Source organism: Capsicum annuum, chromosome 10 (assembly GCF_002878395.1).
Source record: "Capsicum annuum cultivar UCD-10X-F1 chromosome 10, UCD10Xv1.1, whole genome shotgun sequence".
NCBI classification, from domain to species: Eukaryota; Viridiplantae; Streptophyta; class Magnoliopsida; order Solanales; family Solanaceae; genus Capsicum; species Capsicum annuum.
The window spans coordinates 203,509,836-203,528,664 of record NC_061120.1 but is presented as its reverse complement, the minus strand read 5'-3'; the positions used below and the strand labels follow the sequence as shown (position 1 = coordinate 203,528,664).

Below are 18,829 nucleotides of genomic sequence, written 5' to 3'. Positions count from 1 at the left end.
AGGTGAATAAAGGATCATGAATATAATAATGTCTAGATAATTTTGGAGAAAGGACGAGCACGATTGAAGTGGCTATACATACAAATCTATTTATGGATCTATATAATAGTATCTACAAAGGAATTAGTTCACTTCCTCAGCTGTTTTTTGCCTTCATAATCAAGCTAGTAGCTGCATATAACAGTAAATAACATATTATTCTCTACTCACCTTAGATTGCACCTTTTCACCTAACAATTTCTGTCATCACAACACCCCACAAACTTTTTCCCCAAAACCTCTTATCACAAATTTTTTTATTAATTATTTTGGAGCAAGAAATCAATCCACAGCTCACTATATAACTGGTTCCTTTTTCTTCTCTGTTTGCTTTGTGTATATGAGCTAATAAGTCACAGGCAATACCAGCATGCTTGTGATAATATGCTATGTACATTCAAGTGGAACTAAATATGATGTTTATTTACCAATAGTTTTCCTCATTTACAGACAGTTTAAAAAAAAGAAGAAGAAAACAGCAATATACTTAACCATAAGCTGTTGTACTATAGTCCTAAGTCCAGAGGTGCTCTCACATTACACATTGGAAACTTTTTGTATATGTGATTGCAGTTTACAGCCTTCTTCTAAAAGAACTTAATTGCATATTGCTGGCTTATACGAGTCCGCTACAAGTAAAGGGACCACGTCCTTTGAACAATAGAACAATAAATAAATAAGATAAACGTAAAGAACTGAAATAAAGAACACTCAATATTTACGTGAAAAGCTCCTTGCACAAGGGAGGGAAAAACACAATCTATCTCACAGGATTTCCAGTAAGATTTGTGCAGCAACCCTATTGCACCCTTCAAATCAACCAACTCTAGTTGATTCCCTAGGTAACTCTACCCAGAATAACATAAGGCATGATGAAGAAATCTTGACTAAACCAAAGCTGAATCGATAACTAGCTCTAGTTAACACGACTCAATCTAAGACCTAGACAAGACTGATACCTACAATCCTTTATAACATAGGAGTAGGTTTACAATGGTAAGCACAAAAGACTACAACTCAAGAAATCAACAAAATCTGAACTGCTGTTCTATCAGGTCCCTTGTTGAAAGTGAGCAGTAATCTGATGAAAAAGGCTTTTGCTTCAGAGAGTAAACTTTTGATTGCAAAAGCTAAGTTTTGCTGATGCCACATCTTCCTTTTATAAGAGAGAGTAAGACCTTAGCGCCACTCTATTGGTCCAGGTGTTAGCGCGCCAGCTGCATCACCACTAGCCAAAACAGACAGTACAGTTTACAGCCGTACAAAGCTTCCTTTGATTGTTAAATCAGCACAGCAAGGACCAGGTCCCTTGCATTCTTGTTTGTAAATCATCAAAACCAAAATACGACACATATTGTGTTATCTTTATAAAGAATTAGAATACCCACTTCAAAATTACTATAAGATATGGGTATATCAGCTCTATTCTTCTGCATAAGTTTTCTTTTATTATTTTGTTTTCCCAATATTATTTAGCTAAATTTGCGATGATGGTGTCTAGGCAAATGCACAGGAAGTGGCTTTAACGAAAGGAGTACATAGCACCATGCCACCTGATTATAAAATTAGCCAACTTCCTAATACAAACATTGCCGTATCTACAGAATGCCACTAACACCAATGTCAAGAGTCAAACAAGAGATGCTGCATTTGGAAGGATTTCCAGAGACAAACAAAGTAGATATTGAGTTATGCAGGTAATACGAAGCCAAATTCAAGCCCCACATAAAGTCATGGAACATCAAACAAGGGCCAACAGTAGCAAGAGAAATAGGGTATAAAGAATTAGAGGTGGAAAATGGAAACAAACTGTCTATTTGTTGTCAAGCTTATCAAAGAGTACACACAGCATCACCCTTTAGGGTTATTATTGAAGACCGTTAAAATTCGTTGGAAACCACAAAAGCTACCGTTATATACATCTGATCTAAGGAGAAGAAATGTGCCGACTTTCTGGCAAATGAAGGTCACAGACATAAAGAGGGTTTGATCGTTTGGAAAACTCCACTTTGTCGATTCAAGTCACATTGCTATAAAGTAATTTGTGGTCTTTTCCCATGTTAAAAAAAAAAAAAAAGCAAATAAACTTTGTTTGCAAGTATTGTTATCTTGAACTAGAGGTGAAACAATCTAATAGATACGCATAAAAAGTTCGCTCTCCCATCAAAAAATTTCACCATTTCTGCACTGTCAAATGTAAAATAGTTTTCCAACCAAATTCATCTAAAGAGAATTGCACAGAAAGTATAGATGGGTATTCATAGGACTCACGTTTGCCAGTGATATATAGGCATAATTAAAATAAACTTTTATGTTACAAAAGTTAGTTTTATGAGTCTGATGCAATAAACTGAAAATTAAATGTGAAAGTACTGCTCAGAGAGGAAGAGGAGAAAAGTACAAGCAGAAAAGCGTCCGAAAATTACCTTACCATTCCAGGATGATTGAAACAAATTTCTCAGCACCATTAATCATTATCAATCCTCCTGAAAGTTTTAGCTCATCTCTAAAAATGATTGTGATATCCTGTCATGCATTCACTGCAAAAAGATAGAAGACAACACAAGAAATATATGGATTATCACTCGTTATCTTACATTACATTATCGTCAGCTGTACCAAGATATTCTCGATAGTGACTAGTGCAGTTACAACTAAATTAGCCTCTTGTCCCACAAATCCATTAGTAATCATTTCCTATACTTATTTTGTGATTGCATATATGCAACTTGAAATATATCACCATCGAGTCTGGTGGGATGGATGATATCCTTACATCTTTAACTAGAGATCTCAAGTTCGAGCTTTGAAAATGGAGATACTCTTGGAAGAAACCAATTCTGTCATCCTCACAATACGAATATTAGAGTGAGTAGGCCTCTAACTGTAACACCCTGCATTTCGGGCTAGAACGAAAACCGTCATTTCTATGCGTAGATGATCCAAAAGCCATAAATCCTATGCCAATTTGGCATGTTAATCAATTATGTAGTGTGGGAACCGATTTGAGCATGAATTGAGATGATAGAGGTCCCCAAACTCAAGGACGAGTTGAAAACTTTCCTATCGTTCGAGTTTGAGTGAGCGTCGAAACTTTGGTCAACTTCAATCGGTCATAACTCTTTTTATATAATGAATTAGAGAGCCTAATATATATAAAATGAAATCTCTTCGAATCATCTTTCCAATGATACCAATTTCATCAAATTCCGATAACTGAGTGAAAAGTTATGCCATCAGAGGCAGTGAGGGGTCGTGATAGCCCCACGACGCGAGTTTTGCTTGACCTGAATGGGGGTCGCGTCGCGAGGGCTAATTAACCCAATTAGGGGTCATGACGCGAGGCCTATTCCCGCACAGTTTTAGCTTCTTAAGGGTCAAGGGGCATTTTGGTCCTTTCCCTTCGACCCCAATCGTCAAAAACACCGAAATTCAGCCCCTAATTCACCAAAAATACACTCTTTTCGCCAATTTCCCTCAAGAAATAACCCTTAAGGTCTCAACCAAAGTATCAAGATCCCTCAAGATTCAATCGTGGGTTTTAAAGATTGATTGAAGATTTGGAATCCCTAAACCGTAGGCTTCAAGAATCATCCATTATTCTCCGTAATCGAGGTACGCGGGGTTTTCCTCAAATCTCATGGGCATAGAAATCATGATTTTAAGAATGGGATTTTGAATTTATGAATATAATTATGTTTTTAAAAGTTTTGACGGTATTGTTTTGGTCTTTAGGCCTTCCCCAAATTTATTCGAATTGATATATGTATATATTTACATGTTTTAATATTGATGATTGAATTGAGAGCATGATTCATGTGAAAATCCCTCTCTTGTTATGATTTTCCTTACTTATTATATAATATGGATTGTTTTGAAATGCATCTTGAAAAGCATGTTACGAAGTGTCTTGATTTATGAATCTTGAATTCCAAAGAGAGGGTTATTTATATTGAAAAATGTTGAGAATGCATATAATGAAAGAGTGCATGAATTTTGTCAAAAGCACATGACCACCTTATATTTGAAGAGTTCTTGCATAGTTTTGACTTATGCTTTCGGAACATGAAAACTCTTATACTATTTGTATGTTTGGGTGGTCTGGACTGTGTTTTAATGAAAGAATCATGCATGATGCATTATGGCTCAGAAATAGGACTTGCAAGTCTTGGTGTAACGACATCAATTCAGATTATGCCATGATAATTTAAAATAGAATAGAATGTATGTTTGAAATCAGACTATTCAGATATTGAAATTAGAAAAATGCATGATTCAGAATAGGATAAAAATGGGCATAAAAAGAGTTTAGGTGGTTCCCCGAAGAAGGCATGGGTTCAGAAAACCTGTTGCTCAAAACCATGATTTACCGATCTGGTTTATTATACTACGCTGGCCTAGAGCCTTGTGGCGTATCAGACTCAAACACTCCAACCTTTGCGGCATACTTGGGTTGGGGGCTTCCCCGAGTCAATGGCGGATTCCATATAGCCCATGGAATATCAAACTTGTAGGGGAGTGCCACCTAACTCAGAAGTAATACAAAGATCAGATTTTTGCATTGACAAGAATGATTTATGAGTTTTAGAAAAGTGCCCATGTGTTTTAGAACTATTACGTGCATGATATTTTGACAAATTGATCTCTCATTATTTTATATATATAAAGCTTTATTTTGGATTGATTTATGTACCAGTACATCTGTATTGAACCCCCTCCTCCCACCAGGTTCTTAAGCTCAGTCTAGGGGTTCAGAAAGACAGTAGATTTATTAGACAGAGTTGTAGTGTTAAGTTGGTGAGCCTTCTCTATTCCAGAAGGCCCATCTTTTCGGATTATGTCGTTTATTTCTATTTTGGTCTACTGGGGGGCCTAGTCTCAGTTTTCAGACAGTTTTCATTAGTCATGTAGTAGAGATTTTGGTAGACGGGTTTTAGATATTAATAGATGGTTTTGGATTTCATTTTCCATTATTGATCATATTAGACTTATGACCATGATTCCGTTGTATTTTGTATTTTCATATTCCTTTTCATTATATTAATGATGTGCATGATCACCAGATACAGAAGGGCGTACCGAGCCTTCGTGGTTTGGGATGCTCATTACGGCTAGGGCCTCAGTTTGGGTCGTGAAAAACTTGGTATCAGAGCACAGTTCATGGTACCAGGGTGTCTACAAAATCGCATCGGGTAGAGTCTTATTTATGGGTGTGTAGCACGCCACACTTATAAATAGGAGGCTACTAGGCGTTTAGGATTGTTTTCCTTTTTTCATGTTCTAGTTCGTGGTATGGAGTCAGAATGTTCCTCGTTCATACTCTAACTAGTGTGATGGTGTCGTCTATACGAAAGTAACAATCATCCTAATTTTTTCCTTACTCTGATGTTCTCAGATATGTCTCATTATTGGGTTGATTCAAGTACAGAAGCTTAGAGTCTAAATGGTTTGGTCCTTTCTGATTAAATCATATTAGGTTTCTGCAAGGACTTGAGAAGTGTTCGTTAGTGCTTCAGAGTGTGTTGGTTCTAGTGTGAACCTTGATTTTAATGAAATCGTATTTTTCAGCCTGCAGTATTAAGTGTATTCCGTCCTTTTCAGATTTATGTTGCAGAAGTCATGCCTAAAAGGGGAATGATGTGTAGCAGAATTGTTGGAACTTTATTTCCACCCGAATAGTAGCATAAGTTAAAGTGTCAGTGTCATGAGCCATTGGTAGTGAGATTAGACCAACAAGTTGGTGAAATGAAGCCACAAGTTCAGAGGTCACAGTGAGGATGACTTTTATGTAACTAAATAGTTATAGTTGAATAACCAATTTTTGAGGATGATTTACCCCTTTATAGTGATAGATTAATGTGGTACCTAGTGGCATGTGTGGATGGTATGGTAGTCTATGGGGGAAGTGTTTGACTCAGATTTTATTTATACAGAGTAAGATATATATTCTTAGATCATTGCAAATTGTGTGTCAATTGTCTATCTCTTGTAATATGTAATCTTGTTATCATGGTATTTTTGAAAAATCAAAGTCTAGTAAAACCGTGTGGGTCTCTTTCGATTCACTAGCATAGTTTCCTTGTTATTCATTTCATTTTCTTGTTCAAAATACAAAAATCAAAGTCTAGTGAAGCCGTGTGAGGCCTATTTCGATTCACTAGCAACTTGTTCTTATGTTGGTTGTATATTTGTATAGTCAAATCTTTTCACATGAGATTGAGTTGGTAATGAAGTGTGCGTCCTTATGTGTTAGTTTAGTAGAAGGTAAAGAAGGAGTTATTAGTCAAGGTGAATTGTTGTTTGCTTAAAGTATGAAAATGGCTAGATTAGCCAATAAGTTGTAAGTATGGACTCATTGTCGAATGTGGAATTTGAAGGTAGTCTAAATGCCCGCTGGGGTAAGTAAGTGTGATGTGAGAGAGTCATATAAGTATATAGGATTGTATGGGGTTATAATATAAGATTAAGGTTGACCATGTCTATTATGTGACTTTACGCCCCCCCCCCCCCCTCCCTTGACCTTCTTTTTGTTGGTAGTTGTAAACTAGTACTACTTGTGAGAAGGTATTAGTAGATTTTTGAGGTATTTGGTTAGAATGTCCCAATTTGATGGGCTAGTATATAATGTTTCCTTCTTCATTGGTGGTAGATAATTGATGCTAGACTATTGGCTTGAATTTAATGTAGGATATGGATGTAAGAATAGTGGCATGAGGTTAATGATTTATGTTTTGTGAGAATAAATTAGTAGGCTAATGATAAGAAAATAGTGCGTGCTAACGAGTTATGTTAAGGAAAAACCGTAAGGTCATGATCGAATATTGTGGTTTTGAAGTTTTAGTGTGCTAGTGTTTCTTGATGTTTATTTCATGGTTTTCAAGTGAGAGTCATGTGTCAGGTTGGGTTGTAAATCATGCATAGCACTAGTACTAAGTTTGAACAGTTGATGTCCATGAAGGTAGATGTGAAGATTTCTTGGTTAATGAACACTAGTTATATAGAAGTGATCTAATAGACTTGAACGATGTATGGAACAGATTAAGTTTATTTGATTCATAGCGAAGTATGATGTAGTATGTATGAGGTATAAGTATTCCCAAGGTGATATGGAGTCACAATATTTTCTAAGACCATTACATGTTGCATGTGTCTAGTAGACATAGTAGTCTCAGAGGGTAGGATTAGCAGTGGGTTTTCCCCTTCTAGGTGTAGCCATTCGAGTTAAGTTCTATTAATTTCATGTATTGTAGTGATGCAGTATGATATAGAACGTCAAAAAGTGAGGGTGAAACTCAACTTATTCTTATCTTAGTATTTTTCAGTTATCCCAATACCCACTAATGCCTCACATTCAGTTCCATGATCATAGTTCATGTTCATGTATATGATAGAGAATCACGTGCTCTTCCAGTTCCTAAATGAGGAATTCCAGTTCATTCAGTAGTCAGGATCACATTCCATAAGTTATGAACTCCGAATTAAGGTCATACAGCTCATGATCCATGTACTCACGCTTTATAGTGCGCTCAGTTCACATAACTCATGCTACACGCCAAATGACTGGCGAGATTCAGCTTATAGACAGGTATACTCTCAATTAAGATCACTTTGATGAATCCCTGATGTTGAATTGCTATTTCTTAGGGCTCAGTTATGTGTCAAGCCTCATATAGTATCCTTTCATGCTTCAAGGTCTTATGTTCTAACTTTTTTGTGACTCCTCCTTATGTAATGATTGTGGTGATGAGTAAATATTTCTTGTTGATGGAAGATCATAGTATGCTTATTTTAGATAAGGCCATAAGTGTGAAGTAAGACTGGGGCCAAATCTTTGATACATGTGATGGTTAGTTGAAATTTGTGTATGTATGTTCTTGGGGTAGCGAGTGGAAGTTGTATTGGTAGTGGTTTCGGGAATATATAAAGTATGTCTTTATGGGTGTTTGTCTTGAAGTTCATATTGGTTATAAAGATAGGCTTGAATGATATGTTGAGATTTAAGTGGAGGAACGTAATATGCGCTAGTGAATCCATAGTAAGTGATAAGAGTTAGTCATTGAAGTGGTAAGGCAAGATATGCTTAGGCACGATATATATATAAGATTGAATCATAGGATTTAGACTAATATTGTAGTGTGGCATGTTGTATTTTGTGATTTAGAGTTAGGCTTGATCACGGTGAAAGGATTTAAGCTACTTTAGACATTAGTAGAAAGATTTATCAATACACATGTGAGGATTACAATTTGAAACAACGAGTATGTTATTTAGGAAGAATAGTATAGTTGAGGAATATTCGAGAAGTGTGATAAGCTTGAAAGTAAGAAGTTGCATTGCCTAAGGCCTGGTAATTCTATCCTAGTTTATGAGTTATATGTTTATATTTCATGCTATAGAGGGTGTCGTTGTTGTGATTCCATAGATGAATGTCTGGTGTAACACATGCCCAAGATTCTTTGCTCCCTGATGTTACTAGAACTTCTTTAGAAAGACTGTTGAAGAGATACTCCAGTTAAGTATAAGTTTCCAGTGTAATTTAGTTCAACAGTCAGGCAGACAAACTACTTTGGTTTTCCACCTTTTCACCCAATCCTGTTATCCGAAGTCTCATGCGTATGAACATCTACAAGAGATAATGTATTCCATCCATATAAATTGTGAATTCAGTTCATTCCAAGCACCATGTTTCAGATTCAACTATTTAGTCATGACTCAGTTCATAAGAGTTCAGCGCATAATCTCAAATTTTTTCAAATATTTTAGCTCAGACAGTGTAATACCCTTGTATGATCTAAGTCTTTCTGTGTTATGATTTGTACTTGCATAAGTTATCACTTCCAAATTCAATATATATGATTGGGTCATGAACATTTCAAGGAATCCTAAACTTTCAGCACGAATCAGTTTCTTGAAGCAAGAAAAGTCAAGTCAACTCAGAATTCAGTTTCATGATAGAAGTTTAAATGTTTCAGCTCGCCTATATCCTTTTTAGAAAACATATTATGTCCTCATTATTCCATACCTTAAAGAATTCAACATTCCTACTCATCATTATAGAAGGAATGATCCCAAGGGGGAGATAATGTAACACCCTACATTTCGGGCTAGAACGAAAACTGTCATTTCTATGCGTAAATGATCCAAAAGCCATAAATCCTATGCCAATTTGGCATGTTAATCAATTATGTAGTGTGGGAACCTATTTGAGCTTGAATTGAGATGATAGAGGTCCCCAAACTCAAGGACGAGTTGAAAACTTTCCTATCGTTCGAGTTTGAGTGAGCGTTGAAACTTTGATCAACTTCAATTGGTCATAAATATTTTTATATAACGAATTAGAGGGCCTAATATATATCAAATGAAAGATCTTCGAATCAGCTTTCCAACGATACCAATTTCATCAAATTCCGATAGCCAACTGAAAATTTATGCCATCAGAGGCAGTGAGGGGTCGCGATAGCCCCGCGACGCGAGTTTTGCTTGACCTGAATGGGGGTTGCGTCGCGAGAGAAAATTAACCCAATTATGGTTTGCGATGCGGGGCCTATTCCCACATAGTTTTAGCTTCTTAAGGGTCAAGGGTCATTTTGGTCCTTTCCCTTCGACCCCAATCATCAAAAACACCGAAATTCAGCCCCTAATTCACCAAAAATACACTCTTTTCGCCAATTTCCCTCAAGAACTAACCCTTAAGGTCTCAACCAAAATATCAAGGTCCCTCAAGATTCAACCGTGGGTTTTAAAGATTGATTGAAGATTTGGAATCCCCAAATCGTAGGCTTCAAGAATAATCCATTATTCTCCGTAATTGAGGTACGCGAGGTTTTCCTCAAATCTCATGGGCATAGAAATCATGATTTTAAGAATGGGATATTGAATTTATGAATATAATTATGTTTTTAGAAGTTTTGACGGTATTGTTTTGGTCTTTAGACCTTTTCCAAATTTATTCGAATTGACATATGTATATATGTACATGTTTTAATATTGATGATTGAATTGAGAGTATGATTCATGTGAAAATCCCTCTCTTATTATGATTTTCCTTACTTATCATATAATATGGATTGTTTTGAAATGCATCTTGAAAAACATGTTACGAAGTGTTTTGATTTATGAATCTTGAATTCCAAAGAGAGGGTTGTTTATATTGAAAAATGTTGAGAATGAATATAATGAAAGAGTGCATGGATTTTGCCAAAAGCACATGACCACCTTATATTTGAAGAGTTCTTGCATAGTTTTGACTTATGCTTTCGGAACATGAAAACTCTTATACTATTTGCATGTTTGGGTGTTCTGGACTGTGTTTTAATGAAAGAATCATGCATGATGCATTATGGCTCAGAAATAGAACTTGCAAGTCTTGGTGTGACGACATCAATTCAGATTATGCCATGATAATTCAGAACAAAATAGAATGCATATTTGAAATCAGACTTTTCAGATGTTGAAACTAGAAAAATGCATGATTCAGAATAGGATAAAAATGGGCATAAAGAGAGCTTAGGTGATTCCCCGAAGAAGGCATGGGTTCATACAACCCGTTGTCCAAAATCGTAATTTGCCAATCTGGGTTATTATATTATGCTGGCCTAGAGCCTTGTGGCGTATCAGACTCAGACACTCCATCCCTTGCGGCACTTAGGTTGGGGGCTTCCCCGCCGATTCAACGATGGATTTCATATAGCCCGTGGAATATCAGACTTGTAGGGGAGTGTCACCTAACTCAGAAGTAATACAAAGATCATATTTTTGCATTGACAAGAATGATTTATGAGTTTTAGAAAAGTGCCCATGTGTTTTAGAACTATTACGTGCATGATATTTTGACAAATTGCTCTCTCATTATTTTATATATATAAAAGCTTTATTTTGGATTGATTTGCGTACCAGTACATCTGTATTGACCCCCCTCCTCCCTCCAGGTTCTAAGGCTCAGTCTAGGGGTCCAGAAAGGTAGTAGATTTATTAGACAGAGTTGTAGTGTTAAGTTGGTGAGCCTTCTCTATTCCAGAAGGCCCGTCTTTCCAGATTATGTCGTTTATTTCCGTTTTGGTCTACTGGGGTCCTTGTCCCTGTTTTCAGACAGTTGTCATTAGTCATGTAGTAGAGATTTCGCAAACGGTTTTCAGATGTTGATAGATGGTTTTGGAGTTCATTTTCCATTATTGATCACATTAGACTTATGACCATGATTCCGTTGTATTTTGTATTTCCGCATTCCTTTTCATTATATGAATGATGTGCATGATCACCAGATATAGAAGGACGTACCGAGCCTTCGTGGTTCGGGATGCTCGTTACGGTCAGGCCTCGGTTCGGGTCTTGACACTAATGCATAAAGCAAAACAGGCAACTTGAGATATTTTTACCTAACTACTTTACCCACCTCAAATCACACAAAATAACTGAATGGCCAATTCAATTTTCGGACTCATACAAGAATGGAAAACTAGAGCATTTTATCCATAGGTGAATGAAAAATCGTCTAATTTACCATGTTCCCAGAAAAAAAAGATATTTGGAGAAAGGACGAACACGATTGAAGTGGCTATACATACAAATCTATGTACGGATGTATATAATAGTATCTACAAAGGATTAGTTCACTTCCTCAGCTGTTTCTCTCTTCATAATCAAGCCAGTAGCTGTCTTTTAACAGTAAACAACATATTATTCTCAGCTCACCCTTAGATTGCACCTTTTCACCTAGCAATTTCTGTCGTCACAGTACCCCACAAACTTTTTCCCCAAACCGCTTATCACATCTTTTTTCTTTAATTATTTTGGAGCAAGAAATCAACCCACAGCTTACTATATAACTGGCACACATTCTCCTTCTCCCCCATCATCTGACAACTTCAAATTGAGCTAAATCAAGAAAGAAAAATGGATTACAACTTAGCGTCACCTTTTCTTGTCTTGATCCTCTTCTTGCTCCAATTCACTTGCATTTTGGCTCAAGCACCTGCTATGGCTCCAATGCCACCAACTCAATCTTCGGCTCCGGCTTCACTTCCCCTGGCTCAATCTTCTGCTCCGGCTTCACCACCACCAACTATTTCTTCTCCTCCGGCACCAATATTGTCCCCAATTGTAGTTTCTGCTCCGGCTCCAGGACCATCTGGTCCGCCAAACGTGATAAAAATCCTTGGGAAAGCTGGATCATGTTCGACGTTCATCAAGTTGTTACAAATCACTCATGAAGTTGGTGAAATCACTTCATATCTAAACAAATCCAACAGCTTAACCATGTTTGTTCCACCAGATGGTGCTTTCTTGAACCTGAAAACTGGCACCCTCAACTCTTTCAGCGATCAGCGGAAAGCTGACTTGGTTAAATTCCATATCCTCCCCTCATATTTCTCCCTGTCGCAGTTCCAAACGGCTAGCAACCCTGTACCAACACAAGCTGGAGGAACCACTAATCGTGAATTCCCCATCAACATAACCACAAATGGGACAGCAGTGAACATAACAACCGGAATTGTGAATGCAAGTCTGACCAGTACAATTTACACTGACAATCAATTAGCTATTTACCAAGTGGATAAAGTACTGCTTCCTTTGAAATTCTTTGTCCCACCATTACCACCAGCACCTGCTCCAGAGCCATCAAAGCCACAGAAGGATGATCCTTCCTCGGATTCTTCCTCCGTTAATGTTGTTCCATCTGGTGCCACTTCTCTTCTTCCCCACATGTTCCGGGGAATGGTCTATCCTGGCTCCTTTTTCTTCTTCTCTGTTTTCTCTGTGTATATGAGCTAATCAGTTGCATGCAATACCAGCATGCTTGTTATATTTTGTTATGTATACTCAAGTGAAACTTCATAAGATGTTAATTTTCGTGAGCTATCCAATTGTTCTCCTCATTTACAGACAGCTGAAAGCATAAAGAAAAGAAAACCAGAAAACGCAACATACTAAAACATCAGATGTTTTACTATATTAAGTCCAGGGGGTGCTCTCACATTACACATAGGCAATTTATGTGACTGCAATTTATGTCCTTCTCAAAGATCTTAATTGCATATTATGTTATCTTTTAAAAGAATTTGAATATCCACTTCAGAATTACTATAAGATATGGGTATATCAGCTCAATTCTTCCGCATAAATTTTCTTTTATTATTTTGTTTTCCCAATAATTTTTTAGCTAAACCTGACGAGAGATGATGATGTCTAGGCAAAGCCACAGGAAGTGGCTTTAATCAGGAGTGCATAGCACCATGCCACCACATTCCAAAATTAGTATAATTCCTGATACAAATATTGCATTATTTTCAAAATGCCTGTAATGCTAATGTCAAGACTCAAACAAGGCACATGCGGCACTTAAGGAATTTTTGAGACAAAGGGAAGTAGATATCGGGTTTCAGGTAAGACGAATCCAACTTCAAGCCTCACTATAGAGCTATGGAGCATCAAACAAGGGTCAAAACTAACAAAAAGAATTGGGTATAAAGAATTAAAGGTGGAAACAAACTGCCTACTTGTTGTCAAGCTTATCAAAGAGGACAGATAGTATCACTTGTTAGGGCTATTATTGAAGATCATAAAAATTTGCTGGAAACCATGAAGGCTACTATTACATACATCTTGCGGAAGAAGAATAAATGTGACCATTTTCTGGCAAATGAAGGTCATAGAAATAAAGAGGGTTTGATCGTTTGGAAAGCTCCACTCAAGAAAATGGAGTTTTTTCTCTTGATTGATTCAAGTCACGTTGCTAATGAAAGATTTAAAGTAATTTGTTGTCTTTTCCCATGTAAAAGAAAAAAGAAGCAAATAAACGTCGTTTGCAAGTCTTGTGATCTTGAACTTGGGGTGAAACAATCTAAGTGACACATATAAAGTTTGCTGTCCTGTCAATAAATTTCACCACTTTTGTTCTGTCAAATGTAAAAAATAGTTTTCCAGCCAAATTTCATCTAAGAATTGCACGGAAAGTATACATGTGTGGTCCTAAAACTCGCGTTTGTCACCTACAAAGGATCATTTAGCATTATACTGCATTTTTTTCCCAGTGATTATATAGGCATAATTGAAAAAACTTTTCGTTACAAAAGTTAGTTTTATGAATTTGATGCGATAAACTAAAAATAGAATTTGAAATTACTGCTCAGAGGAGAAGAGGAAAAAATGTGATTTTCCTGTCTAGAAGAAGTACAAGCAGAAAAGTGTGGCATAATTACCTTACAAATCCAGAATGATTGACACATTTCTCACCATCACTAATCATTATTAATCCTCCTGATAGTTTTAGCTCATCTGCTAAAAATGGTTGTGATATCCTGTCATGCATTGACACTGCAAAAAGATAGTAGAGAACACAACAAATACAAGGATTATCATTTATCACCTTACATTACATTATCGTCAGCTGTACCAAGAATTTCTCGATTGTGACCAGTGTAGTTGCAACTAAATTTGCCTCTTGTCCCACAAATTCATGAGTAATCATTTAGGATTGTGCTATACTTATTTTGTGATTGCATATATGCAACTTGAAATATACCAGCAACGAGTCTGGTGGGATGGATGATATCCTTATAGCTTTAACTAGAGATCTCAAGTTCGAGCCCTGAAAATGGAGTTACTCTTGGAAGAAAGCATTTCTGTCATCCACGCAATATGAATATGGATTAGTAGAGTAAGTAGGCCCCTAAACGCATAAAGTAAAAAAGAAAAACTTGAAATATTTTTACCTAACTACTTTACCCTCCTCAAATCACACAACATAAACTGAATGGCCAATTCACGTTCCAGACTCACATGAGAATGGAAAGCTAGAGCATTTTACCTATGGGTTAATGAAGAATCGTGAATATAAAAATTTCTAGTTGACCATGTTGCCAGATAAAAAAGATATTTTGGAGAAATGACGAACACGATTGAAGTGGCTATACATACAATTATATTTACAGATCTAGCTAATGGTATCTACAAAGGAATTAGTTCACTTCTCCAGCTGTTTTTCCCTTCATAAGCAAGCTAGAAGCTGCATTATAACAGTACATAAGTTATTATTCTCAACTCACCATAAATTGCACCACCTTTTCACCTAACTATTTCTTTCATCCCAATACCCCACAAACTTTTATCCCCAAACCTATTATCACATCTTTTTTCTTTAATATTTTGAAGCAAGAAATCAACCCACAGCTCACTATATAACTGGCACACTTTCTCCTTCTCCCTCCACATCTAACAAAATTCGAATTCAGCGAAATAAAGGGAAAAAAAAATGAACTTCAACTTAGTCTCACCCTTTCTTTTCTTGTTTTTCTTCTTGCTCCAATTCACTTGCATTTTGGCTCAAGCACCTGCTATGGCTCCAATGCCACCAACTCAATCTTCAGCTCCAGCTTCACTACCCCCATCTCAACCTTCTGCTCCGGCTTCACCGCCACCAACTATTTCTTCTTCTCCAGCACCAATATTGTCCCCAGTTGTAGCCTCTGCTCCGGCTCCAGGACCACCTGGTCTGCCAAACGTGATAAAAATCCTTGCGAAAGCTGGATCATGTTCGACGTTCATCAAGTTGTTACAAATCACTCATGAAGTGGGTGAAATCACCTCATTACTAAACAACTCCAACAGCATAACCATGTTTGTTCCATCGGATGGTGCTTTCTTGAACCTGAAAACTGGCACCCTCAACTCTTTCAGTGATCAGCGGAAAGCTGAATTAGTTAAATTCCATATCCTCCCCTCATATTTCTCCCTATCACAGTTCCAAACGGCTAGCAACCCTGTACAAACACAAGCTGGAGGAACCACTAATCGTGAATTCCCCATCAATATAGCCACAAACGGGACAGCAGTGAACATAACAACTGGGATTGTTAATGCAAGTCTGACCAGTACAATTTACACTGACAGTCAATTAGCTATTTACCAAGTGGATAAGGTACTGCTTCCTTTGAAATTCTTTGTCAAACCATTACCACCAGCACCTGCTCCAGAGCCATCAAAGCCAAAGAAGGACGATCCCTCCTCGGATTCTTCCTCTGTGAATGTTGTTCCGTCTGGTGCCACTTCTCTTCTTCCCCACACGTTCCAGGGAATGGTCTATCCTGGCTGCTTTTTCTTCTTCTCTGTTTGCTTTGTGTATATGAGCTAATAAGTTACATGCCAGCATGCTTGTGAAATGTGATATTTTGTTATGTACATTTAACTATTCAAGTGGAACTTAATAAGATGTTAATTTTCATGTGTACTCAAGCATCTTGCATGTTTGCATATTTTGCTATCTTTTAAAGGAATTGGCCAAATATCCAGACGGCCCTTTAAAGTTGGCTCCAATTTTCACATTTACACCTAAAAGAGGGAAAATACCTGTTGAACACTCCAACACCATTCCAAGTGTGTCTATTAAACACCTCGGATTGACGTGGCGCAAAAAGTGACTTTCAGTTATTGTTGAGCGCGTGAATCACTTATATAACCTTTTTTCCATACTTTTCCTTTCTTCTCTTTCTCATTTCTTTTTTCTTTTTCACAATTTTTTTCTTTGCAAAGAGTTTAACGGACACACTTTGAATGATGTTAGAGTGTTAAAGTATCGACTTTAGTGAAGGTGTCGAAATAAAAACTGAAGTTGTTATCAGGAAAAAAAAGAAAAGAAAAGGAAACTGAAGCAACTTTAAGGGGCCGTCTATGTATTTGACCAAAAGAATTTGAACATCCAACTCAAAATTATAAGATACGGGTAAAGCATCTCAATTCCTCCACGCATCCAAGGGAGTGGCCTAGTGGTCAATGTTGTGGGTCGAGCACCATGAGGTATCAGGTTAAATTTTCAGTAGAGACAAACACTGGGTGATTTCTTCCCATCTATTCTATCCTTGGTGGACATAGTTACCTAACATTTGTTGTTGCTGGAGGAGGCAGCGTGTATCCCGTGGAATTAGTCGAGGTGCGTGCAAGCTGGCCCGGACACCACAGTTATCAAAAAAAAAAAATCCTCTGCTCAAGTTTTCTTTTATTATTTTGTTTTCCCAATATTATTTAGCTAAACCTGATGAGAGATGATGTCTAGGCAAAGGGCATGACATGGCTTTAATTAAGGAGTGCATAGCACCATGCCACCACATTCCAATATTAGCCAACTTCCTAATACAAACATTGCCCTATTTACAGATCGCCAGTAATGCCAATTTCAAGACTCAAACTAGAGATGCTGCATTTGTAAGGATTTATAGAGACGAACAAGGAAAGTGGATATTGAGTTATACAGGTAAAATGAAGCCAACTTCAAGCCTCGCTATAAAGCCATAGAGCATCAAACAAGGTTCAAAAGCAGCAAAAGAAATATGTTATAAAGAATTAGAGGTGGAAACAAACTATCTACTTGTTGTCAAGCTTATCAAAGAGGAGGACATACAACATTAATCTTCAGGACTATTATTGAAGACCGTAAAAATTTGCTGGAACACACGAGAGCTACTATTATATACATCTGGTGGAACGAAAAAAAATGTCTGACTTTCTGGCAAATGAAGGTCACAAACATGAAGAAGGTTAATCATTTAGAAATCTCCACTCAAGAAAATGGAGATCTTCTCTTGGTCGATTCAAGTCACATTGCTTATGATAGATTTAAAGTTATTTGTGTCGAGGTGCGGCAAGCTGGCCCAGACACCACGGTTATTGAAAACAAAAAAACTTTGTTTGCAAGTCTTGTGATCTTGAACAAGGGAAGAAACCATACAAGATACACATAAGAAGTTTTGCTCTCCTACCAAGAGAATTTCACACTTTTGCTGTCTAATGTTATTTTTTGATTTTTTTTCCACCCAAATTTCATCTAAAGAGAATTACACAGGAAGTGTAGATATGTAGTCATAGGACTTGCATTCGTCACCTACAAGGGATTATTTATTATTATACTGCATTCTTTTCCAGCGATATTAGTTTTATGAGTTTGATGCAATAAATTGAAAATTGAATGTGAAATTACTGCTCAGAGAGGAAGAGGAAAAAAGGTGATTTTCCCGTCTAGAAGAAGTACAAGAAGAAAAGTGTGGCAAAATTACCTGACAAATCCAGAATGATTGAAATAAATTTCTCAGCATCAATAATCATTATCAGCTTCCTGAAAGTTTTAGCTCATCTGCTAAAAATGGTTGTGATATCCTGTCATGCGTTGACACTGCAAAAAGATATCAGGTAACACAACAAATATTTTGGTGGATCATCATTTGTTATCTTACATTACATTATCATCAGCTGTACCAAGATATTCTTGATTGTGACAAGTACAGTTGCAAGTTGCAACTAAGTTAACCTCCTGACCCACAAATCCATGAGTAATGATTCATGATTGTCATGTAACCTATGTAGCCATTGTACACCAGCAACTACTACTATGAACTGCACAGGAATAAATAGGACCTTTAACCAGAAATCTCAGGTTCGAGCCCTAGGAATGTTGAAACTATGGACAAAGAGCATAGTTCCTACCAGGGGCGGATCTGCCCGTGAGGGCCACGCCACCCGTAAACTTTGACGGAAACTCAATATATAGGTAGGTCTATATATAAATTATGTATAAATAACATACTTGCCACCCAAAGATTAAAAGTCGTCCATGGTGCCAGTGGCAAATGTCCTTTACTGCCGCCCAAGGGGTGCAGGTTCGAAACCCCTCGGTAGCTTTAGTTTTTGTAAAGTTTCATTAATGTACAGTTTATGTTCCTTCTTTACTCTTATTTATTATTAATTCAAATAATTAATTAGTGCATGGAGTATTTTTATTCTCTTTTATCTCTTATAAACTCTG

General features: G+C 37.0%; 2 protein-coding genes and 1 long non-coding RNA gene across 6 annotated transcripts; 2 read left to right on the top strand and 1 right to left on the bottom strand.

The window, feature by feature from the left end:
- Positions 1-735: 735 nt before the first annotated feature.
- On the bottom strand, positions 736-18,546 carry LOC124887622. 4 transcript variants are annotated; one of them, XR_007045400.1, is made up of 5 exons: positions 18,084-18,546; positions 14,405-14,660; positions 14,238-14,313; positions 2,466-2,579; positions 736-1,267 (listed from the first exon to the last, which is right to left on the bottom strand). It is a non-coding gene; the product is annotated as an uncharacterized LOC124887622 (long non-coding RNA). The 4 variants fall into 4 exon arrangements; XR_007045401.1 differs by having other exon boundaries at positions 2,471-2,579; XR_007045398.1 differs by having other exon boundaries at positions 14,238-14,316; positions 18,084-18,539.
- Positions 11,439-12,897, top strand: LOC107844566 (fasciclin-like arabinogalactan protein 11). Its single transcript, XM_016688948.2, has one exon. It carries the CDS (start codon positions 11,932-11,934, stop codon positions 12,808-12,810), a length of 879 nt encoding a protein of 292 aa, XP_016544434.1. The 5' UTR covers positions 11,439-11,931; the 3' UTR covers positions 12,811-12,897.
- LOC107843568 (fasciclin-like arabinogalactan protein 12) lies at positions 15,380-16,264 on the top strand. The gene has a single exon (XM_047397213.1). The coding sequence runs from the start codon at positions 15,383-15,385 to the stop codon at positions 16,166-16,168; it is 786 nt and encodes a 261-aa protein (XP_047253169.1). The 5' UTR covers positions 15,380-15,382; the 3' UTR covers positions 16,169-16,264.
- Positions 18,547-18,829: the final 283 nt, after the last annotated feature.